The sequence below is a fragment of the Populus nigra genome, chromosome 9 (assembly GCF_951802175.1).
Source record: "Populus nigra chromosome 9, ddPopNigr1.1, whole genome shotgun sequence".
Lineage (NCBI taxonomy): Eukaryota > Viridiplantae > Streptophyta > Magnoliopsida > Malpighiales > Salicaceae > Populus > Populus nigra.
The window spans coordinates 14151583-14175975 of record NC_084860.1 but is presented as its reverse complement, the minus strand read 5'-3'; the positions used below and the strand labels follow the sequence as shown (position 1 = coordinate 14175975).

General features: G+C 33.4%; 3 protein-coding genes and 1 non-coding gene across 12 annotated transcripts; 3 read left to right on the top strand and 1 right to left on the bottom strand.

Moving 5' to 3' along the window:
* The first annotated feature begins 743 nt into the window (after positions 1-743).
* On the top strand, positions 744-5138 carry LOC133703164 (probable disease resistance protein At4g27220). 6 transcript variants are annotated; one of them, XM_062127614.1, is made up of 4 exons: positions 745-1133; positions 1216-1313; positions 1599-4778; positions 4933-5138. In XM_062127614.1, exon 3 carries the CDS (start codon positions 1614-1616, stop codon positions 4761-4763), a length of 3150 nt encoding a protein of 1049 aa, XP_061983598.1. In that variant the 5' UTR covers positions 745-1133; positions 1216-1313; positions 1599-1613; the 3' UTR covers positions 4764-4778; positions 4933-5138. The 6 variants fall into 6 exon arrangements, with proteins under 6 accessions (XP_061983599.1, XP_061983598.1, XP_061983594.1 ...); XM_062127610.1 differs by having other exon boundaries at positions 745-1313; positions 1585-4778; XM_062127613.1 differs by having other exon boundaries at positions 746-1133; positions 1216-4778.
* Positions 5139-9009: 3871 nt separating this feature from the next.
* Positions 9010-13010, top strand: LOC133703785 (probable disease resistance protein At4g27220). Of its 4 annotated transcripts, none has more exons than XR_009843941.1 (4): positions 9010-9223; positions 9397-9548; positions 9677-12687; positions 12808-13010. XR_009843941.1 is itself a non-coding variant. In XM_062128463.1 (4 exons), exon 3 carries the CDS (start codon positions 9700-9702, stop codon positions 12571-12573), a length of 2874 nt encoding a protein of 957 aa, XP_061984447.1. In that variant the 5' UTR covers positions 9010-9223; positions 9397-9548; positions 9677-9699; the 3' UTR covers positions 12574-12603; positions 12808-13010. The 4 variants fall into 4 exon arrangements, 3 of the variants coding, with proteins under 3 accessions (XP_061984447.1, XP_061984445.1, XP_061984446.1); XM_062128463.1 differs by having other exon boundaries at positions 9677-12603; XM_062128461.1 differs by having other exon boundaries at positions 9677-13010.
* A 1403-nt stretch (positions 13011-14413) lies between these two features.
* On the top strand, positions 14414-14486 carry TRNAF-GAA (transfer RNA phenylalanine (anticodon GAA)). Its single transcript has one exon. It is a non-coding gene; the product is annotated as a tRNA-Phe (tRNA).
* A 243-nt stretch (positions 14487-14729) lies between these two features.
* LOC133703128 (uncharacterized) lies at positions 14730-18861 on the bottom strand. The gene is made up of 12 exons (XM_062127560.1): positions 18657-18861; positions 17695-17808; positions 17350-17460; positions 17189-17251; positions 16951-17064; positions 16713-16862; positions 16309-16386; positions 16010-16231; positions 15842-15928; positions 15641-15760; positions 15154-15246; positions 14730-15021 (listed from the first exon to the last, which is right to left on the bottom strand). Exons 1-12 carry the CDS (start codon positions 18792-18794, stop codon positions 14962-14964), a joined length of 1350 nt encoding a protein of 449 aa, XP_061983544.1. The 5' UTR covers positions 18795-18861; the 3' UTR covers positions 14730-14961.
* Positions 18862-24393: the final 5532 nt, after the last annotated feature.

Below are 24393 nucleotides of genomic sequence, written 5' to 3'. Positions count from 1 at the left end.
TAGTCTTAGGGCAGGTCTTGGGCGTTCATTCGGTGGTATCTGTGCTTAGACATGTCTGCGTGTAAAGGAGGTGTACTGAGATGGCTTCCGGCGGAAGGAAAGAACAACTTAACTTGCCCAACGGTTCACGTTTCGTTTTATTTTTCTCTTTGTTCAGTCCTCGTCAATGCTTTTCTTTCTTTCTTTCCTTTTTAATCTTGAACATACCTACAAAATAATCGTAAAAAGGGCAATTCTATTTGGATTACTTTTGAATTGGATTTTTTTTCTCTGCTGGATGACTTGTGAATTGGATTTGTTTTTGAAAAGTTGACTTGGTTTATTAAAAGTCTAACAAAAATATTTGAAAAATAACAAAGTTTAAATACAATTGCTATTCTGAATATGAGTTTTGTGCCCGTCATTAGGAATAATGTTGTTTTAGATATCTAGTATTGTTAGAAAAATTTCAACAAAATGATTCTAACCACATCATAAAAGATTATCAAATAAAATCGTAATTGGTTAATAATTTTATTTAAAATTAATTTTGGGTTAAGATACTTTAGGGTTTAATTAATTACAAATAAAATCATTATCTAATTATGGTTTTGTTTGATGGTTTTTTATAGTATAGTTAAAATTATCTCGTCAATATTTTTTAATAAAGACATTCTTTCTTTCCCTTCTTTTTCCTTCTCATTTCTTTTTCATACCACATCCACTTATTTCCCTTCTTATTTCTTAATTAAATTTTATACATGTTAATTAATTTTATTTTTGATTTATAAATAAACAACTGTTATTCTGGTTACAAAACTAATATTTAGAATTATAATTGTGTTTAAACTATGTTATTTTTTAAATATTTTTATAACCTGTTTTAATTTTACAATTAATTTTTTTATTAAAGTGTTAGAACGGTAAAAATGTGAAATGGGGCAAGTTTTTCGTAACATAAGAAATTCGAAAACAAAAACTGTAACCACTTTTTAAAATGAAATTAAATATGAATATGAGCTGGTGTAAATTACTCGGAAGAAACGCCCTTTCCACGCTCGAACGAGAACTACAAAAGCAGGTCTATATTCATTTCTTATCAACTTCCCTTCAACTGCAAGCATCTTCCCACAAATCGCGTTGACTCTCTTAAGGTTAAGAATCCTACAATTCGCTTTGCTGCTTGTGTTCATGCATTAGCTCTAAACTAAACTATACTGATCAACATCTTTTCAGACGCTGCCTGTGTTCTTGCATTAGCTCTAAACTAAACTAAACTAAACTGATCAGCATCTTTTCAGACAACAGCCACATAAACCAAGCCGACCGGCCAGGTAAGCTGTGTTGTCTTCCGTTCATTCAATGCTCCTATTTATTTGTTTTATTTTTTTACTGTATCTTGAAGTTAATGTAAATTCACAAATGTTTTTGTTTCTCTTTCCTGTGTATGCTTATTTCTAGAGTTTCTGTTTGGTCTGTAATTGCTACTTGGTATCATCGCCTACTTCTTTATAACTTCGTTGTTCCCTTTTTCTAATCTTTTTCGATATTCTTATTTGAATTAAATAATAAATTATAACTTCCATTCTCCTAAAATTAATTTAGTTTGTGCATGTAAGGATTCAACAATAGAAATGGTTAGACCGAACGATCCCTTTTGGGATTATGTGGAGAAGATGACCGGTACTGGTCTTTTGAGGTGCAAGTTTTGCGAGTATATATTTGCTGTTGCTACTTCAATATCGAGGATCAAATCACATTTCGCGGGAGTCAAACGGCGTGGAGTTAATATCTGTACAAAAGTGCCTAAAGAGATTCAAGAAGCATCCTATTTAGCTATTCATGGCTCAAGAAAGAAACTTAAAACCATGCCAAGTGAGGTAGCTAATAAGTTTTCTACTTCTTCACTAGAAGAAAAGAATGAAGTTGAAATTCTTGCAAGGGATATAGAAGAGGTGCTGATGGAAGCTGAAAGATCGGATGAAGTAGAGAGCAAGAGTCCTGCAGAATTGATCCAGTTTGTTGAAACTGGTAGCTCTGTTGAAGGGAATGTTGCTGATGTTCACGAGACTGGAGGAACTGTGTTGCCAAGAATGGATCTCGTTGGTCAATTAATTGAAAAAGACTGGCAAGAGATATATGATTCGTCAAAGGAGAACGATGATTTGAATTGTAGCAGAGAGGACATGGCTGGAGATCTGATTCAGGAAGGGTTATATGAGACTAGAGGAGATGCATTGCTGACAACGGAGCCAGTGGGTGAAGCGTTTCAAAGAAATACGGATGAGATTTGGTCTTTGTTAAAGAAGGAAAAGGTTTTAACTATTGGTGTTTGTGGAGGTGGGGGGATGGGCAAAACAACACTGGTGAAGCATATCCGTAATCTGCTTCTGAAAAAACCAAACTCTTTTCAGCATATTTATTGGATTACTGTAACACAAGATTTTAGCATTTATAAGTTGCAGAATCTGATTGCCAAAAACATTGATTTAGATCTTTCAAATGAAAAAGATGAGAAGAGTAGAGCTGCAAAACTTTCAAAAGCATTTTTAACAAAACAAAAATATGTGCTGATATTAGATGATTTGAGGAATCATTTTGATGCGGAGAAGGTGGGAATTCCTATCAGAGGGAATACATGCAAGTTGATTTTTACAACTCGATCACTAGATGTTTGTAAATGGATGGGCTGCCCGGAGTACATGGTCATTGTGGAGCCTCTTTCTGAGGAAGAGGCTTGGAGCTTGTTTGCCAAGGAACTTGGGAATTATGATGTCAAAGTGGGACATTTTGCAAAATTTCTTGCGAGTGAATGTGCTGGCTTTCCACTTGGGATTAAAACAACGGCGAGAAGCATGAGGGGAGTGGAAGATGTTTATGCGTGGAGGAAAACATTACAGGAAATGGAAGAGTTGAAAAGTAGAAAAGGTAGCATGGAACTCGATGTGTTTCCGATATTGGAATTTAGTTATTTACATTTGAATGATTTATCATTGCAACGATGTCTGTTATATTGTGCGTTGTTTCCAGAGGATTGCAAGATCAACAAAAATGACTTGATAGAGTATTTGATTGCTGAGGGAATAATAGAAGCGAGAGGGAGCAGGCAATCCCAATTTGATAAGGGCCACTTCATGCTTGATAAACTTGAAAATGCCTGCTTATTGGAGAGCTTTATAACTGAAGATTATGGATATGTCAGGATGCCTGACTTGATTAGGGATATGGCCCTCCAAATTATGAATTCAAGAGCAATGGTTAAAGCTGGTGTTCAATTAAAAGAATTCCCAGATGAGGAGACATGGACCGAGGGCCTTGTGCACGTTTCATTAATGAGAAATGACATCAAGGAAGTTCCACCAAACCTTTCGCCAAGGTGTACCAATCTGGCAACCTTGTTGTTATGTGGAAATCACAAACTGGAATTGATCACAGATTCTTTTGTCAAACGATTCTGCCTGCTCCAGTTTCTTGACCTCTCTTTTACTGCTATTAAGGAATTGCCAGGTTCCATCTCTGGTCTTGTGCATCTAGATGGATTATGGCTGAGAGGCTGTTACAAGCTGAGACATGTACCATCATTAGCAAAGCTCAGGAAACTGAAGATGCTGAATTTCAGTAATGCCCCACTTGAAGAGGTGCCTCATGGTATAGATTTGCTTTTCAAATTGAGGTATCTTAATCTCGACGGGACTGCACTCAAGGAATTTTCTGCCACTATGTTATTTAATCTCTCTAATTTACAATTCCTCCACCTGAACCAGTCTTTAGGAGGTCTCAGAGCAGTTGAAGTAGAGGGAGTAGCAGGCTTGAGAAAGTTGGAATCTTTGAAATGCCATTTCTATGATCTTGTTGATTTCAACAACTATCTTCAATCTGAAGAGAGGCAACCGTTATGCACTTACGATATCAAAATAGGACAACTAGGTGACAATGTCTTTACAGATTTTATGCTACCTCCAATCTCAAAGAAAGACACAAATAAAGAAGTTCGGTTATATAACTGCAATATTGGCGAAAGAGGAGATTTTCTAGCACTTCCTGAAGGCATACAGAAACTGGTGATTGCTAAATGCCATGATGCCAGAAACTTATGCAACGTACAAGCAACTGGACTGAAGTCTTTTGTAATTTCTGAGTGCCATGGTGTGGAGTTCCTGTTCACGTTGTCCAGCTTTTCCACTGATATAGTTAAAAGCGTCGAAACTCTTCATCTTTACTGGTTGAAGAACTTACTTGCCCTCTTCGGCAGAGAAGGAACTGCTTTACAACCATTCCCATCTATTGGTACCTTTTCTTGTCTCAGAGTATTTGATGTGTTTAATTGTCCAAGTATAAAAAAGCTGTTTCCTTCTGGCTTGCTACCGAACCTCAAACACCTCGAAGTAATTGAAGTAGAATTTTGTGACAAAATGGAGGAGATAATAGCGGCCGAAGAAGAAGACGAAGGCGGGATTATGGGTGAAGAAAGAAACAGCAGCAGCCGTTCCATTGATGCCAGTGTGGAATTCAGGCTGCCAAATTTGCGGCTACTAAAATTGAGAAATTTATCGGAGCTAAAAAGCATTTGCAGTGGGGTAATGATTTGTGATTCTCTCCAAGAACTTGATGTTGTTTACTGTTTGAAGCTGAAGAGGTTACCGTTCTCTCATGCCCTGCTAAAATCAATTCGAAAAGCCCGTCGTATCCAGAAGAATGGTGGGAGTATGTGGAATGGGACAAGCGCAGTGCAAAGAACATCCATCAACCCCCTCCCTGATGCTGTTGAGCGAGAGGTTACATAAACTGCCTGGCCATTGGTTAGCCCCTCTTTTGCTCCATCTCTTAAGAATCTTTAATGCTCCTGTTGTTGATTTACATGTTTCATACATGAGTTGATTTTCTTGTTTTTTACCTCCTATTCGTTTGATTTTATACTGATATTCACGTCTCTTTGTGCCCCTTTTGGACTAGGATTCATGCTTCTTCAAATACGTTGAGGAATTGCGAAGAAAGCTTTTGGAATGCCAGGTGCCAAGTTGATAGCTAACGCTATGTGCTCAGCATCTTTATGTATTTTTTATTCTCATTTAATGATAGTTTCTGCACTTGAATTGAACTATTGATGTTGAGACTGTCGCACATTGAGATTTGGTATTTTGAGGTTGTGGTATTGATAATTGTTTAAAGTGTTTTTTAATTAGAAATGTATTAATTTTTTTTTTAATTTTTAAAAAAATATTTTTAATATTAATATATAAAACAATCCAAAAATATATATAAAAAATTATTTTAAATAAAAACAAAATCAAATTTGAGGGAATTGAAAGACTATGTTCTTGGCCATCATCTTTTGGATAAATGTTGCCCCTTCGTTATCCTCCGTTTGATGTCAACATTAGGTCAAAAGACCAAGCTTTAACCATTGACCAAAACTGTCCATTAAAATCCTCTTTTTTTTTTTTGGTATTTTGTGTTGAAATTATTCATATATGTTATGAAACACCAATCTACTTCAAAAATAATTTCAATATTTTTTAGGTTAGTAATATAGGAACTATATTAAAACTATACGGATAAATTAATGTTGTTTTTTAGGGTCTCTAACAAAATTGGAAGCATCGGAACATATTTTCTATATTTTATAATTTTGTGAATATTTGACATTGAAAAAATTAATAAAAATACTTTCTAATCTAAAAAACCTTGAAATTGTTTTTTAAAGTAGAACAATGATAATGTTGGGCTCATTTACCTAATAATAATTACATCAACTAACAATTATACTAAAATGCATGAAAAAATCAACTCACTTCATTATTCACTACAATAATAGAGTGACATTTATAATCTTGGCAAAAAAAATTGCTTGCTTTTGATTTTGAGAGATTTTGATATTATTACACGAGTCATTAATCATTATTAATTTGTATGAGAATATTTTTGTCTATATAATATTTTATGAATAATAAAATAATAAAAATATCCTTAAGAGTAAATAAATCGATTGCTTTGGGTAGGGGTATATAGTTATTTTTAGGTTTTTATATATAATTGAATTACAAATGTACTATTGCATCAAGGATATTAGAGTCTTTTGGCTTTGATTATTTTTTGTTAATTGCTGGTTTGTATGAGGGTGGTATTGTAATTTATTATTAAAAAATATTTTTTATTTGAAAAAATTGCTCTAGCGAGTAGGAGATGTCGTATTTTTTGAGCAACGCGTGTAACGTTTCTTAGTAGTTAAAAATAGGTTTCCACCATATAGTCTGATTCCTTGTCGTTTCCTCTTCCATCATAGGGGGATGTGTTTAGTCTAAAGAGTTTATTGTCAGTGACTTTTTTTTTCCTTTTTATTTCACTCTCCTACACCAATAAATACATTATGGTCCTTAATTTTATTGGTATTTCAGATCCAGTCCCTACAGTCTTGATTTGTATATTTTTGTCATTTTTTTTTGATAAAGTTTTATATGTTTTCAATATAACCTTTGATTTCTAATTTGTATATATAATGATTTTTGATTCGATCTTTCTGCTTTTAATTTCGTATTTTTCCCCTTTGTTCTTTTGATAAAGTTTTTATGACTTTTAATTTTATCATTCAAATCAAGTTTATGATTTTGGTTTTCTCAATGATAATAATGGTAATTTCAGTTTGGTCCATTTTATTTTGATTTCTTATTGTTTTCCTTGGTCTTCTTGTCAAAATTTTTATAGTTTTCAATTTTATCCTTCAAATCAAATTCATAGTTTTTATTTTTTCAACAACAATAATAATAATTAAACATTTATTATCCTATGTTAACTTAATAATAATTAGTGTTGTTACACATTTATCATGATAAGTTTTTTATATTATTTTTTTTAACTCTATTTCAATGTCTAAACATTATTTTTTATACAAAAAAATAATCTAATCCCGCAACGAAGCGTGGGAACCAAGGCTAGCGGAGATTAAAGGATGAACAATATTTGTCTGAAAAAATGATAGTGCAAGAGCATAATTGACTAAATTGGTAAAACAATCCTTAATGTGTTTCAACTTCAATAGTTCACGGGCAATACCTTCCATTAAAATTTTATATTTTTTCACTTTATTTTTCATTTTGTTTTTGTTTTGGTGTGATGCCTTTTATGCATATATTAAATTGATTGTCCGCGCTTCACCACGGGTCACTTTAGGCTACCTACACACATGGAGATAAAAAAGAAATAAATAGATGGAAAAAATAATTGGAGATGCAATATGCTTCATTAGAAGCGAGAGAACATCCATGGAAAAGAAGAGATTGTTGGGCAATGACAATGAAGATTGCAGCCAAGCTTGTATCAAAGGTTTGATAATATAGGTAGAGTCATAAACAACAACTAAAGTGCAAGCAAAGCGATAGATCATAGGACATTTAAAGGACAATATTGTGTGCAAATTATATCAAAATTGCAGAGGTAGCAGTTCTTGTTGTAGAAATCCAAAGGCAACTCATGAATAGAGAAATTGCTAGTTTTTCTAAGATGAAGAGACAATGAATTAAATTATGACGAACAAGCATAATGACTTGCTGTGATAAAATAGAAAAAGTTTCCTATGATCTGATCCTTCAGCTCGCGTCCTTTTCTTCTGGCGTATTGAATAGCCTCCATAAAAATGTTGCTGGTTTTCTTTGTGCTCCATTGCAACTGCAATTCAAGCTTTGAAAATTCTGTGAGCAATTGAGAATTAGATCAATATCTCGAGGATTAATGCTGTGGCTGTCAAGAACGGGAGAAATGGCGATACTTTAAGAGTATGGATGATCAGCCAGCAAATCAAGAAATCAGCATGTAGCGGAGAATAGTTTTGCTGTAAATGGGGATCAACAGAAGCCAGAGAAGAGTGAAGGAGACGGGGAAACCAAAAAATTTCGTTTCTCAACTTGGATGGAAGCATTAAATACGTGCAGATTGGATAAAATTAACCCACAGTATGAAAAAACCTAGATTACTTATGGTATTTTACTGTTTATATAAATAATAAAAAATATTGACATATTTTTTAAATTTAATTATAATAATTTAATGCCGTGGCTCGACTACTACACTTGTAAAGCTACAAAGTCACGAGTTCGAATTTGAATCTTGTTAGTAGATGACATGACTTCTAGATCCTCATGTGTATTTAGCCTGCTGCTATAGGCCAAACTTATTTTTATTTTTTTTGTATTTTGAAAAAAATTATAAAATTCACTTGCTTTCCATTTTTAACATGATCATAAATACTTTTCATAAATTGATATTTGAATTTTAATAATTATTTTCAGGATATCATGTATATGATATACAAATGCCAATGATAAATTGTTCATAATAATTCAATTCCAATACTTGTTTTTTATTCTTGAAATTTTTAAATATATTTTTAACATAATTTTATTATGTTTGTGATGTTTGTAGATTTCAATCACATATTTGTCTTAAAATTGCATTATCAATAATAAAATCATTGTTTTATAACAGAAACAATGGTTAAAAACCATGTGTTCAACAAAATTAACAAGAAATACAATAATAAAAAAATTATAATGATTGAAAAAAAAATGTAATTTTAGATTTCATAACAGTAATAAACAATTTCGGACATTTTTTGTTTTGCGTTTAAAGTTTATTTGTTTCTCACAATGTGGCGTAGCGCAGGAATACAAACTAATACTTAATTAACTTAAGGGATAAATTTATTGAATGTCCATTAAATCTGAGGTAAAATCAATAAAATCAAAAGGGATCAATTTGTAATGAAAAAAGACATTGGGGCTAGATTGAGTTTTTAGTTTACTCCAGTAATAAATCACCATACAAACACAAAGTATTTATTTTTCTTCAATCACCGTTTTTCAATACCACCAGCACACACACAACGCAACCAAGTTTTTAATTAGTTTAACCGAAAAAACAAACAGTAGTTTGGCTCTATATGTTTCTATATTATAATTTTAAAATATATTTTTTATATTTTAAATTTAGTCTATCTCCAAGGCGGCAGCTTCTAGGAAGGTGAATAATAATAATAATAATAATAATAGTGGAATAGCTTGAAATTAGAATTGCGTTTAGCTTGGGTTGCCTGCTAGGGCTACATCCTTTTCACATCAGCCTACATCTGTCTTTCCCAATTCGCGCTTTCCCTTCAGTTGCAGTGCTTGCTTCCTTGCTTTTTTCAGATTTTATAATCAGATCGTTCTGGAAATCATCCTCTTAAGTTTGGACAACATCTGTATCAGTACAGGTAAACAATAACCTAATTTGTTTCATATTTTTTGTTTATTTATTGTCTTTCAACTATAATTAGTACTGCCTGCTTTGTAGATTTTGTTTGGAGTTGAAGATCCGATCAGATTATAATTATTTCAGAGACCTATTTGATTCCATGTTCTAACCCGCCTTATTCCTCTCACACAGAATTGAAGATAAGAGAGGAAGTTTGCTGCTAGTTAACCTGTCTATGCTCCTCTGTTTCTGTTCTAATTAACGTCTTCCAAGTTACATCACCTTATCGGCCGGCACGGCACGAAGTCTTTTTCCTTTGCCTCGTCCTATTTTGAAATTATCTTGTATGTAATCATGCTTATTTTTTTTTTCTATTTTTATGAACTGAAGAATTTATGCAACTTTTTTATTTGGTGCAATTAATTAAACTTTCATTTTATTGAATGTTTTGACATTTTTTTTTATGTTATAGGGACACTAAAGTACAAGGAGAAAATGGTTTTATCAGATGATCAATTCCAGGCTTACGTTGAGGAGAATGATGTTGGTAAGAAGAAGTGTAAGTTCTGCGGGCATCTATTTGCGTTTCGTACTTCGATTTCAAGGATCAAATGGCACTGGTCAGGTACTAAAGGGCATGGTGCTGCGATTTGTAGAGAAGTGCCTAAGGATGTTCAAGAAGCAGCCTTTCTAGCTATGGAGGGTGTCAACAAAAAATGTAGAATTAGAGCTGACTGGTTAATTAATGTAGATAACAAGACAGATAGATCAGTGAAGCCTGTTGCAGAAGCTAGCTCTTCTGGTGGCCATACTCCCAACAAAAGTGATGCTAGAGAAAACGCGTTACCCACTAGCTCTTCAGAGTTAGCGGGTAAAGCATTTGAAGAGAATAAGAATGCCATCTTGTCTTGGTTAATGAATGATGAAGTCTTACGCATTGGCATTTATGGGATGGGAGGTGTGGGTAAAACTTCACTGGTGAAACATGTTTACTATCAACTTAGAAAAACATTAGGCACTTTTCATCATGTTTACTGGATCACTATACCTCAAGATTTTAGCATTTATAAATTGCAGAATCTTATTGCTAGATGTCTAGGTATACATCTTTCAAATGAAGACGACGAGATCCTAAGAGCCCAGGAACTTTCAGAAGCATTTGTAATGAAATGGCAGCCTTTCCTCATTTTGGACAATCTGTGGGACACTTTTGATCCAGAGAAGGTGGGAATTCCTGTCCAAGAGAAGGGATGCAAGTTGATTCTTACAACTAGATCATTAAAAGTTTGTCGAGGGATGGGCTGCCTGCAAAAAATCAAAGTGGAGCCTCTACCTTGGGAAGAAGCTTGGACTTTGTTTAGAGAGAGATTTACACATGATGTAGTAATTTCTCCAGAAGTTGAGCAAATTGCAAAATCTGTTACAAGGAAATGTGCTGGTTTACCTTTGGGAATTATTACAATGGCAGAAAGCATGAGGGGTGTGAGTGACCTGCATGAGTGGAGGAATACATTGGAGAAATTGAAAAAATCTGAAGTTAGGGACATGAAAGATAAGGTATTTCCGTCATTGAGGTTTAGCTATGACCAGTTAGATGATTTAGCACAACAACAATGTTTCTTATACTGTGCGTTATTTCCGGAAGATTATGGGATTAGTAGGGAGGACTTGATAGGTTATTTGATTGATGAGGGAATAATTGAAGGGATTGATAGCAGGCAAGCAGAATTTGATGAGGGCCATACGATGCTCAATGAACTTGAAAATGTCTGTTTGTTGGAAAGTTGTGATGATTATAATGGTTATAGAGCTGTCAGGATGCATGGCTTGATTAGGGACATGGCCTGCCAAATCCTGCGAATGAGCTCTCCAATCATGGTTGGCGAAGAATTACGAGATGTGGATAAGTGGAAAGAGGTTCTTACAAGAGTGTCCTGGATAAATGGTAAATTCAAAGAAATTCCTTCTAGCCATTCACCAAGGTGTCCCAATCTTTCAACCTTATTGTTACCCTATAATTACACTCTGAGATTTATTGCGTATTCTTTTTTCAAGCATTTGAAGAAGCTCAAGGTTCTTGATCTGTCCGAGACAAATGTTGAATTATTGCCAGATTCTGTCTCTGATTTGGAGAATCTTAGTGCATTATTGCTCAAAGGTTGTGAGCAGCTAAGGCATGTGCCATCATTAAAAAAGCTTAGGCTACTGAAGAGGTTGGATCTCAGTGATACCGTACTTGTAGATGTGCCTCAAGACATGGATTGTCTATCCAACCTCAGATATCTTAAACTTAATGGATGTAGTCAAAAGGAGTTTCCTCCTGGAATATTACCTCAACTTTATCGCCTGCAAGTCTTTGCACTAGATGATTGGGTGCAGGGACAATATGCTCCAGTAACAGTTGAAGGAAAGGAAGTAGCATGCTTGAGGAAGTTGGAAACTTTGGAATGCCATTTTAAATGTTTCTCTGACTTCATAGGGTATCTCAAATCTTGGGACGGGACCCTATCACTAAGTACATACAAATTTTTAGTAGGACAATGGAATGATAACATAGACTATTTACGTGTATTGGAATTTTCTGGAAGAAGTAGAAAAGTATGTTTATGTAACTTCAATATCAACTGGAATCAAAGTTCTCCATTTTTCCCATGTGACATTCAAGAACTGGTGATTTTGAGATGCACTGATGCAGGAAGTTTATGCGATGTCTTATCATTACAGTATGCAATTGAACTAGAGTGCATTGAAATTCAGCTGTGTGATAGAATGGAGAGCTTGCTTTCATCTTCTTGGTTCTGCTCTACTCCATTACCGCTGCCATCTGATGGTATATTTTCTCATCTCAAAGACTTCCATTGTTATGGGTGTTCAAGTATGAAAAAGTTGTTCCCTCTTGCCTTGCTGCGAAACCTAGCAAACCTGGAATTGATTTCAGTCGAGGAATGTCACAAAATGGAGGAGATAATAGCAACAAGTGTAGACTGGGTTGTGGGTGAAGAAAGCAGCAGTAGCTGCAGTTCCAGCGAATTCGATCTCCCAAACTTAAGACGTCTCAACTTTGTTTATTTGCCAAAACTGAAAAGTATATGTAGTGCCAAATTGATTTGCGGTTCTCTCCAAAAGATCAGAGTAAGAGATTGTCCGAAGCTAAAGAGGATACCAATCTACCTTCCCGTGCTTGACAATGGCCAGCCATGTCCCCCCCCATCTCTTGAAGAAATCGATGTAGATCCAAAAGAATGGTGGGAGTCGGTGGAGTGGGACCATCCTAACACTAAGGATGTACTTCTTCCTTTTGTAGTTGTAGGTGATGGTTCCAGAGTCTCAGACTGCTTGAAGAAGATGAAGACCAAGGAAGAAACATAAGAAAAACGTTTTTGAAGAGAAGTTTTACTGGCAAGCTTTTTTTAGCCATTACTTGTCCTCTTCATATATTTTTCAGACCACCCTTTATGGCTTTTAACCTCTCTCTCTCTCAATGTAAATCACTCACCCACTTTTTAAATATAAAAGTCCTTCGATTCACATATTTCAACTGGTACCTAGTTGGATTCTCAACTAATTTTCTAAATCCTTTCTGTTCCCCGTTCGTACATGCAGGATCCAATACCCTGTGAATGCTGATGCCGGATCAATTTTCACGGAGCACCTACTATTTCAGAAACCGGTATATTGTAGCGTGCATTTTCCTGTATTTCATGCCGTTTCTACTCTTCCTTTTTTGAAATACTGTGATGAACCTTCACCGGAAATTGTATAAACTTCTTTGACTTATGAAGTTGTAATTCAAGTTGCTGCACTCATAGAGGCTTTCCTAGATTTCATTTATTTTGTTTTTTTCTTTAATATATTTCATCTCATTTCATGCTTCCATTTCTGCGATGAGCATCCCAGTCTTCTTTCTCTACAATTGTGCATTAATTTAGACAACAAATTGGAAAAAGTTAACAGCAAGAAGAACATTCCCAGCTGCATATATTTTTTGAAACAGAAATAAGAAAATTACACCTCATCTGTGTAGATTGTTAAAGGAAAGTCATAGTTTACTTTATTGGTGTGGACTAGCTTTTAACCAATTGACAGATCAATGATTAGAAAAACACAATAATATCTTAGTAAAATACAATAATATCTTTGTAATAATCAGAAAAATAAACAATGTAGTTTATCCTTGATAGAATGTACTAGGACTAATATAATTCTTTTTATACATAATTAGTCTTTTTATCTAGACTCTGAAGACCAATTACGGATTCTAATAATGACTAAAATAATAGGTGGTGAATTCAAATTTTTTTAATTGGTAAAGAACAAGAATTTTTTACTCTTTTCACCCATACACAAAAATTCTGATTTATAAAGATGGTTGTCACATCGCGGCAAACATGTAAAAATAGATAAGATGATAAAATAGATAAAATAGATAAGATGACAAGAGAAGAGTAATTATAAAATAAAAAGGAGACATGTTTATCATTTTAAATTTTGGTGGTCCTGCATTTAATTTTATCATTCTCTTTGTTTAAAGTAAACCTAGAGTAATACTCTAGGCAGAATTTCTCAAGAGAACTCTTTTTTTTTCCTTTAATGTCCTGGCAGCCAACTAAAAGGTTGTTTGACATTACGTTTGTATGTATTTTAATAGTATATTTAGAATAAAAAGACATCAAATTATTATTATTATTTTGTTTTTTCAATGGTTTTGATGTGTTATATTATAAATAAAAAATCTAAAAAAGCTTATTTTTATTTATTTTCAAAGAAAAAATACTTTTAAAAAATATTATACACCGCAAGCCTACGCCGAGCTAAGAAAACGTAGAAGAGACAAAATAGGTGGTTTGCAGCTTAGGAATTACAGGGTTTCTTTTCTATGCTTTACCCATGAATTCTATTCCAACAGAACATGAGAATAGTTTTGTTTTGTTGTTGACGATTGTCGGGGTGGTCTGTATATTTGGTTCGTTTGGTTGATGGATACTAGGAAGGAAGAGAAGTTTAAAATTCTGGTATTTGATTTTCTCTGTCCGGATGCAAAGGTATTATTAATATAGTAAGTAGTAAGCAACAGCCATTAAGCATGATAACGAAAATGTAGTTTGGACGGTCAAGATGATGGATATGGACACCTTCGGTTGATCCCGCGACTAGTTGACGGTTGTAGTTTGATAATATTATATATTCCATCGGAAGAAGAAATCAAGTGGCGGGGATAGCTCAGTTGGGAGAGCGTCAGACTGAAGATCTGAAGGTCGCGTGTTCGATCCACGCTCACCGCATTATTTTTTACTCTCTTTTCTTCTGTTTACGATTTATCTTGGCTTGCTTCTTAATGGAGGAGTGCGATTTATCTTCCTGAATGGTATCGATAATTTTGGGAGTTGTTTTACAATCACAGAGTTTGGGCAGACAGGCATCTTGTTTCCATACAACAGGTGGTTTCGATTCAATTTCGATGGTCTATCAAGGTGAACCATTTTGTTAGAATGAAGCAGCCGCACGGATCTGCAGGCAGAAATCACTTGAGAATCTCAAATCTATGATAACGAGGAAGTCAAGCTACATCACATCAATGTCTCTTGGAGTCCTCTCCAATATTTGGCAGTTGAAGAGCAAAATTGAATTGCTTCTGCTAAATTACACCAGTATGCGCATGCAAGCAATTCTGACGATGATGATCGATAGACCATTCAACTATACAGTTTAACCGAAACTACTTTGTGATCTCTTGTTGGGACAAAAATCAAAATGGGATCAGATGTGCTTCAAAACTTCTCCTAGAACAAGGCCCCATTGAGTCCAGTGGGTTCCCCCCTGCATCAATGGAAAAACTGGATTCAGAAATCTACTAACAATAAAATATGGGTGTTAAGATTGCAGTGCTTTTCTCGTTTCCTTAACGCATCAATACTCGTGGGAATGGAGATGCGTGCACCGAGTATGTACCTGGCAATATACGGCAAATGGCTCCCTTAGGGGTCCATCACATGATAATTCACTTGTACTCCCATCAATGAAGGTTCCATCAGCGAAGATCACCTGATAAATTATATTTGAGATGCTCATGTCAGAAAAACGACTAAAATTCTAGTTACAAGAGATAGAAAATAATCACAAAATTATAAAGAAATTATCAATATACAAAAGGTTTTCCTTGTCTTGAGCTAATCCATATGACAATTTATTTGTGCAACACCAGTATAGTCACTGCCACGAGAATTTCAGTCATTAAAAACACAAAGATGTGTGTCCTTTTTATTAATCTAGTAAAGTGACCATGATAGCGAAAATGAGAACTTGAATTGATGGAATCCATGCAGTTGGCCATAGGACTAGAGCATACTGCCCTAGAGGCAGCACTCACACTGAGCTTCAAAAACCTTTTTAACTGCGTTTTAGTATAAAATTCAACGTGAATACAGCCAGGCGGTACCTCTGATGCATATCCAGGAGTTGAGCCTGCAACTGGTTTAGTATATGAAGCTACAGGGGAGCTTCTTTGAACAGCCTCACAGAAAGCGAGGAGAAGCTCACGGCTACCAAGCTGCACTGCCTGAAAATCATCATGAAATCAGCGAGAATTTCAGCTGCCAAAGTATCTCAGAAGAGCTTAGAACAAAACAATAAAACAAACCTGCACTGTATCATGACGGGTGACACGAGGTAGGGGCTGCACCTTATATCCTTTAGATGCCATGACTTCAGCGATTAGAAAAGCCCCCTTTATTACAGAAGAAACGATTAACCCACCACCAAACACAACAGAGTATTATGGCAACTAAGGACATGCATAATTGAATACCTTGATTGCCTCGCCAACCATTTGAGGCGAAAGGAACAATCCCTGGAAATAAGCTCGCATTACATCACCAGGAGTTGAGCCGCAATCTATCCCAAGCCCTGGCGCAGAGAGACGAGCAGCTGCTGCTTCTACCCATTTTTTCTTCCCTGCAATATATCCACCACATGGTGCAATGGTTCCGCCAGGATTTTTAATCAAACTACCTGCAATCAGATCTGCACCCTGCCCCGCCATTAACCAAGAAAAAAAATAAAAATACTACCCTTCTTCAGCAAAAGGATGAGAGCTACATCACATACCACAGCTGGAGGTTCAATGCTTTCAACGAATTCACCATAGCAATTATCCACCATGACCAAGCAATTAGGATTCTGCATCTTCAAGTATGCATTTGATGGGACATTGATGAAAATGAAAAATGTTAAACAGTAGATGACACAGCAGTGTAAAAAGGAGCAACAGAGCACATTGATTTATTAACTACATGAACTCTAAACAAGCACCGATCTTGAAAGGAATAGAGGGAGAGGCAACTAATTCCATGATTTTACGATTTTACAATTTTACCACTCAAACCAACATAAAACCACAGTAAGCATACAGATCACATATGCATAATACAAAGCATTTTGAAATGAGCCAACTTCATTGACAATTTCAGATCATGATCCTCAGCAATTACTGCATATTTCTATGTCCATACCTTGATCATCTTTATAGCCCTCCCAATCTCATTTACACTTAAACTTTGACGCCAAGAATAACCACATGACCTTTGAATGAGGGCACATTTTGTATGAGGCTTTAAAGCACGCGTAAGACAATCCCAGTCAAGTCCACCATCTTCAGCAAGCTGCAATAATGTAAGAAAACTTTTGCAAATGAAATTTGAAAAATAAAAGAAAAGAAAAACTTGCTTAGTTCTGTTATTAGTAACATACAGGAACTTCTCGGTATTCCACGCCAAAATCTTTCAGGGAACCCAGTCCATTAGAGTCCCTCTTTCCAATAACTTCCTCTAAGGTGTCATAAGGAGCACCCGCAACTGCCAAGAGCTGGCAATCAAATTAATCTAACTCCGCCTTATGGAAGCCAATTAAAGCAGAGAACAATATAAAACTACTGACATGGCTTTCCAACAGAAATTGAAGAGAAGAAAACCTCAAAATAACAGCTCACCTCATCTCCTGGCCTCAAAAATGCAAACAACGCACAGGTAATAGCATGGGTTCCTGAGAAAAACTAATGAATGACCAAAGGGGCAGAGAATTAACAAAGCATACTGGATTAAAAAAGAATAACATTAAGAATTAAGGATACAGATAGAAAATAGGGCAAACCTGTGAGCGAACTAGTGCAGATTCAGCCCCAACAATCTCTGCAAATGCTTGGTCCAGTGCTTCCCGTCCACCAGCTTCATCATGACCATAGCCAGTGGACCCGCTGAAGTGCTGGTTATAACCATAAGTATGGAAATATAAACACCACCATATGTGAATATATTTATTCATTCTTGGAGAGGAAAACAGGTAAGCACACATCCAAAGGTACTTATGCTATGGAAAGCAGCTATTTGTTTTTACACTTCATGACACATATGAGAAACCTTAAAGGTAACCTGAAACTGTACTGATATCCATTGAATATCATCTTGCAAGTTTCATATAAATAGTTTTTGTACTTACATGAGATCCAAGCCGCGCATTCTGGAAAGCTTTAAGAACACGAGAAGTATTACATGCCACCAAATTATCCACAGCTCTGAACTCTGAATGCAAGGAGTCTACTGCTTTCACAACCTGCATATTAGTCATATGGGTCAAGATTCAGTGGTCAACACATACAGTAAGCAGTACAGTGAAAGCAAATAGAATGTCTAAAACTACAATGAAAGTATTCTAGTTCATGGATGGTGTAATAAGTATACCAAATCAGAAAGTGTAGTAGAGGATTTTAGTATGAATGCTTGACTACTGAGTAAATTGTCGGAATCACATGAGAAAAATAAACGTAGCACATCCCAAGTCTCAATTAAGCCAATATCTTATGCATCTAATGGGAAGTTTTTCTCATCTTTTGAAAGCCAGAACACAATCCGCAGCTTGGACCTACCCACCACTTTACCAATTGATGATAAGCCCGCAGGCAGAAAACCTTTCCCTCCATATCCAAAATACCATGAAATTGATTGAAGATATTAATTTCTAGTCATTTCCTACATATACCAGCAACAAAAATCGTTGTCCTCGGAAAAGACCAATAACCAATCATTATATTGAAATTAGTAAACCAATAAATTTATTTGTATTGATCTTTCTTCCTTTTTTCCAATCTCTCATAAACCAAAGACACAGTCTTTGTCTCATCAAACATAACATTTTAAAACAATGAGATAACTACAACCACAACATAATTTAATCCAAGTCTTTCATTTCCCAGCACTTTCTATTCAACCAAACAGAGCAACAACCAGATTAGACTACTGGGTTATTGAAAACTAACATTTTGAGTCAAAGAAAGTAAAGGTTCTCTAGTCCTAACAGAAAAGGGCTAAACTTTCAGTTTTACTGTACTACTTTGCCGCATTTTCTATTGAGCTAAACAGAGAAGAGAGCAAATTGGAGTAATGGGTTTTTGGGTTCATTACCTCTGGAACAAAAGGACTTTCATTGTGCTGAAATGAAATTTGAGAGCTTGAAGGAACTTTAACTGATGGCATGGAGACTCTCACGGAGTTTGCAGGATAAGCAACAGGAGTGGCGCAGGATAAGGTCCACATCTTCATTCCAGTCTCTCAGAGCTGCTGAAGGTTAGTGTAGCAGCAGTCTCTCATAACAATAGAGCTTTTTTATTTTTTATTTTTTTTCCATCGAAAAAGATGTTTTATTCGTTAATTATAATTTAGATAGTGTATCAAAATAATATAATTTATTTTTGTGATATAAAAAATAATTAAATAATACTCTGATCATTATTGACTATATTTAATTTAATAACATTTTGTTTAAAAAAAAAAAATTTCTTTTCTTATGAATTTTTCATCCTATCTACTTCTTTGTTTTCTTTTTCTATTTAATAAAATGGAAAAAAACATAAAATACACTAAATGGATTAAATAATAAATAAATTTAAGAATATAGGGATTAAATAAATATTTTCTCAGACAATAAGGACTAATTTAACCGGTTAGTTTTGCTAAACTAAGGGTCTAATTTATAATTAACTCTCATTACTATTATTAATTTTGGAAAACAAGTCTTTGAAGCTGTTTGTAATTATATTCTAAACGATATTTTATAAAAAATTAAAATTTTATTTAAAATTTTATTTAAAATTATTATTTTTTTATATTTTTAAATTATTTTAATATATTAATATTAAAAATAATTTTCTGAAAATAAAAAATTTTATATTAATATATTTTTAAATAAAATATATTTTAAAAAACAACTAGTAAATTTTTAAAAAAACTTAATCGCATATAAAACTCGTAACTACGCAAAAGATTTTTAACGTTTTAGGCTTTTGTCTGAGAAGTCAATATTTAATTTATATAATAAAAAAAACCTTATATTTTCTTTAGAAATTATAAGGGCCTTAGTTATCGCTAATCCTTATGCATGACTCACACTCTTGTACTTGTTTTCATAATTTTAATTCAGATTTACTCTGAACTATTCATATATTTAATTTTTAAAAACAATTAAAGGATATGACTAATTCACTTTGCATTCATAAAACACTATTAATTGAAATAATATACACTATTAATTGAAATAATATTTTGTGGTTTTTTTATTTAGTTTTTTCTTCAATTTTATCATTTAACAACAAATATTTTTCTTTTTTATTTAATTTTTTTAAAATTTTATTATTCAATATTAAATTATTTTAGAAATTGTGCTTTATAATTTTATCTGATTTTTTTGTTGGGATATATACCAATTTTATTGATTTAGTTTTTTTTTTCAATTTTAACCTTCAACATTAGATGTGTTGAAAGTTAGATTTTATATTTTTTTTATTTACTTTTTATGAGTTTTTCTCGATTTCATGATCTAAATCGTATGTTTAACATATTAACTCAGATTGACTTTAGTCATTAATTTTAGTTGTTTTTTCTCATTGATTTTTTTTAGATTTCATTCCTCAACATTGGCTTGTTGGAGATTATGTTTCGTAATTTTTTTCAATTAGTTTTCTATATGGTTATTTCAATCTTATGATTTAAGTCGTAGGTTTAGCAAGTGGACTCGATTAAATTTTTTTTTATCATTTTTAATTGATTTTGTTCTTCATCTCACCCTCCAACAACTTATTTTTTTATTTTTTATTTTATCCTTCAATATTACGTTTTTTTAATATTTGTGCTTTTTTTTGTTTTCTTTCTGTTAGACAATATATCAATCTCAGATTTAGTTTTTTTTTCTCGATCTCAACCTTTAACATTAGATTTGTTGGAAATTGAGCTATTTGCTCTTTATAAGGTTATCATGATTTTAATTTCATTATTAAATATTGGATTGATTAGGAACTGACATTCATGATTTATTTTAATTTATTTTATATAGGGTTATACCTATCTCATAACTCCGCCTTTTCTTTTTTCCTTCTCCTCTCTCTTTTTCTCTTATCTCTATTTGGTTTCTGTGCCATTCTCTCCAAAATAGTAAGAACTCCTAACATTTTATTTTTATATAAAATTTGATTTTTATTTTTTTTATTGTTACTTATTTTATTTTAGATCTTTTTTTAGTTGATATTTTCTTAATTTCATCCCTCGTCATCAGGTTGATTAAGAACTTTGATTCATGATTTATTTCATATTTGTCTTCTATATTGTAATTCAGACCTTATGACCCGAGTCATGAGTTTGGAATGTTAGCCTAGGTTTATTGTGGTCTTTTTTTTTTCCTTTCTTAAAATTTAATTTTTTTTGTTTCAACTTCATCCTTTAAAGGTTGGGGATTGAGCTTCATCAATTATTCTTTCTTTCTTTTATATTGGGTTATCTTAATATCATGACCTACGCAACGAGTTTGACGGTTATCTTGGGTTTACTTATGGATTTTTTTGTTGTTTTTTTTTAGAATTGGATTTTCTTTTAGTTTTGCCATACACCATTAGATAAGTTTGGGAATTGTGCTTCGTAATTCTTTTGAATTTTTATTCTATAAGGTTATCTCTATCTCATGACTACATACACGGGTCTTGAGAGTTAGCCCGAGATGACTCATGGCTTTTTTGAGTCTTTTATTAATTGGCTTTCAACATTTAGTTGGTTGGAGATTACGTTTCATGATTTTTTTTCATCTGTAATTTTCTATCAAGTTATCTTAATTTGATGACCTGAATAGTAGGTTTATTGGGTTAACTTATGTTGACTCAGATATTTTCAAAAGTTTATTTTTCGATTTTGTCCTTCAAAATGGGTTGTTTTAGAGTTGGGTTTCATAACTTTTTGTATTTTATTTTTCTATGAGGTAATCTTATTCTCACCACTCGGGTCACAAGTTTAGTTAGTTGGGAATTGAGCTTTATGATTTTTTTTTTATTTTCTCTGTATTAAGTTATCTTGATCTCATGACCTGGGTCACGAGTTTGCTAAGTTAACGTAGAATGACTTAGATTATTTTTCTCTCTCTCTTTTTAATTTTTTTTCCTTTTCGATTTTGTCTTTTAACAATAAGTTGATTTAGAGTTGGGCTTCATAATTTTTTTTATTTGCTTTCTATGAGATAATCTTATTCTCACGACTCAATTCACAAATTTAATGGGTTTACACAGGTTGACTCACAACATTTTTTTTTCTTTTTTTTTTTTTAATTTTTGTTCTTCAACATTTTTGCTTATTGGAAATTAAGCTTTCCGATATTTTTAAATTGTTTTTTCTTTCGATATGATTACCATGCTCTCATGACCTAGGACACAAGTTTTGTAAGTTAATAGGATTAGTTTGGGTTGATCCAATATGTCACCTTCTCAATATTAAAAAAAAAAAACAGTTTCGTCTGATATGTTATCATCTTAGTATTTAAAAAAAGATATCGTCTAATATATATCATATTTTTAATTCATTATTGAATTATTTTTTTATGTTAAAAAACGTGTTAGGAGCACCTTTATATTTATTTTACATTTTTTAAAAAATATTATCCGACCAGTAGTGTAGCGCGGATTAACAATCTAGTAATATTCTACATGTAGAAAAAAATGAGTGAGTTGGGTAGAATTTTTTTTTTATGATTGAATTTTCAAGTTTTGCCTTCTTACCCATGATCTTTTGATAACTTGAAACATTTTGCAGGTATGTTTATAAATTAAAGTAACATATCTAAACTTAAAAAGAAATTTGGACGAGTCAAACCAGATTGTTAGTGAAAGATAACACACCTTTTAGTTTTATTTTTAGACCGGGTTAAAATTTTATGAACATATTCTACAAACCCGGTTTTATAGATGTTTAGCCGGTCAGTTAAGTTGTTTTGATGATCAAATAAAGTTTGATTGTTGTTGTTTTCAACTCTCGCGTTGCTATATTTTGCATGAAATTTATTTCAAGATGGCATAAGAAAAAGCCCGATAGCATTGTAATTAGAGCAGACACCATACCTTGACGGGATTCGACATTGATTTTATCTATATTTATGCCTTCCTCTTGCGTAAGCACTTGTTTTAACAAATCTGATTCAGCCACGAATGAAGAACTGTTTTTATGCTATGCACTCAAGCAAAGGTATTTTAATGCCCATTAATCTTCTTCAACACCTGGAAACAATGCCAGGAAAGAAGGTAATGAGAATATATCCTGGCTGGTGCGAAGCAGATTGTTCATGCCTGTAAAAATTTATGTTAATGGTAAGAACTTAACTGTAGCTCTATTGAAGTAATAAAGCCTAATTCTTCTCGTTCACTCATGAAAATGGACTTCTGCAGACCCCATTATCAAGTCTGGCAGTAAGGTTTTTGTTTTCCCTTCTCAAGAAGTTATATTCAGAGAATGATAAGAGTAATATGAAGCTCAAACCTAATTAAAGAATAATCAGCAATCAGCCCCTTTTCGGTGAGAATGGCCCCAGGTAAAATCTCTTGTTGTTAGTTGCTTGTGTTTGTTGTGTAAACCTACCACATTTTTTTTTTATTTCGATAGTAATTCTCTTAATATATATACCAATAATATATTTTTATCAGTGTTTATCAATAAAAAATTTTAATTAATAAATATCATTGTAATATATTAATAAAAAAATTCAATTGGTGTTTCGGTCTGAATTCAATAATTTTCTAGTATTGTTTAGAATTTACCTAATTGATTTATCATAAATATGTTTCAAATAAATAACAAATTTAGTTTGTGGTATGATCGTTTCGCTTGCTGAATCTTGAAGCGTAGGCTAGGGTTTGTTTTTTTTTTTTTCAAAGAAAAAATTTCCAATCGCTATTAATTTCCAAACTTTGGTGATAAACTAATTTTAAGTGTCTCATTGTTTGTGTATGTCTGCATAGAATTAAGTTTTCTAGTATCTCTAACTTAAACTTTGCTTCTGAACTCATAAATTTTATACCTATTTATAAAAGAAAACACTTCATTAAAAACATTTGACTGTATATATATACATATATGAACCATTTAAGAGCATGGAAAAAAAAGATGTTTAATCTGTGACAATCATGTACTATGTAATTTCTATAGTTACATGAAATATTTTGGGCTTATGGAAATAAATGGCTTCAATTGATATAATTGCTTGTGGGCATAAATTTTGTTGGGAAAAGAAATCAATACATGGATCTCTATTGATTAATGCCCCTTAGGCTAAGATTTTCGTTGTGGGGGAACAGAATCATCTCATCAATTCCAGGCCTTAACTGCATGCTAAATAGGTTCTTTGTGTTGGGTATAGAGGATAGCATGCAACGATGAAGAAGAGAGAACGAGCAGTAAAAGCAGCAGAGGTTGTCCTCGCTCACCCACTTGTGATGGTTGCACTCCATGTGTCTGTTTTGGGTGCCTCAAGTGCAGGTTAGTTGACTGTAATTGTCGAATCTGCGTGGACTACATGCAGACAGACATGGATGGATATCGATCGAGTCCAGATTAAATTTTTATCGCTACATACAGAATGCAGAGCCGTAGGTTCCCAAAGCTTTCCGTTTTTTTAGCAATGCTTTCTGGCAAAGGTCGGGTAAGAAGAGGGTGAAAATTTGAGTCTTAAAAGCCTTACAGTTTGGCGTTGTGAAGTAGATTTCACTCTGTTTCCTTGCCATTTAACCAGTTAATATTGATGCTTGCATGTTGCTTTGCAATTTACCATTCCCAGCGCATGAAGCTTGTTACATTAAAATTAGACAATAGTGGAACTGTTAAACATGTTGACATTCAC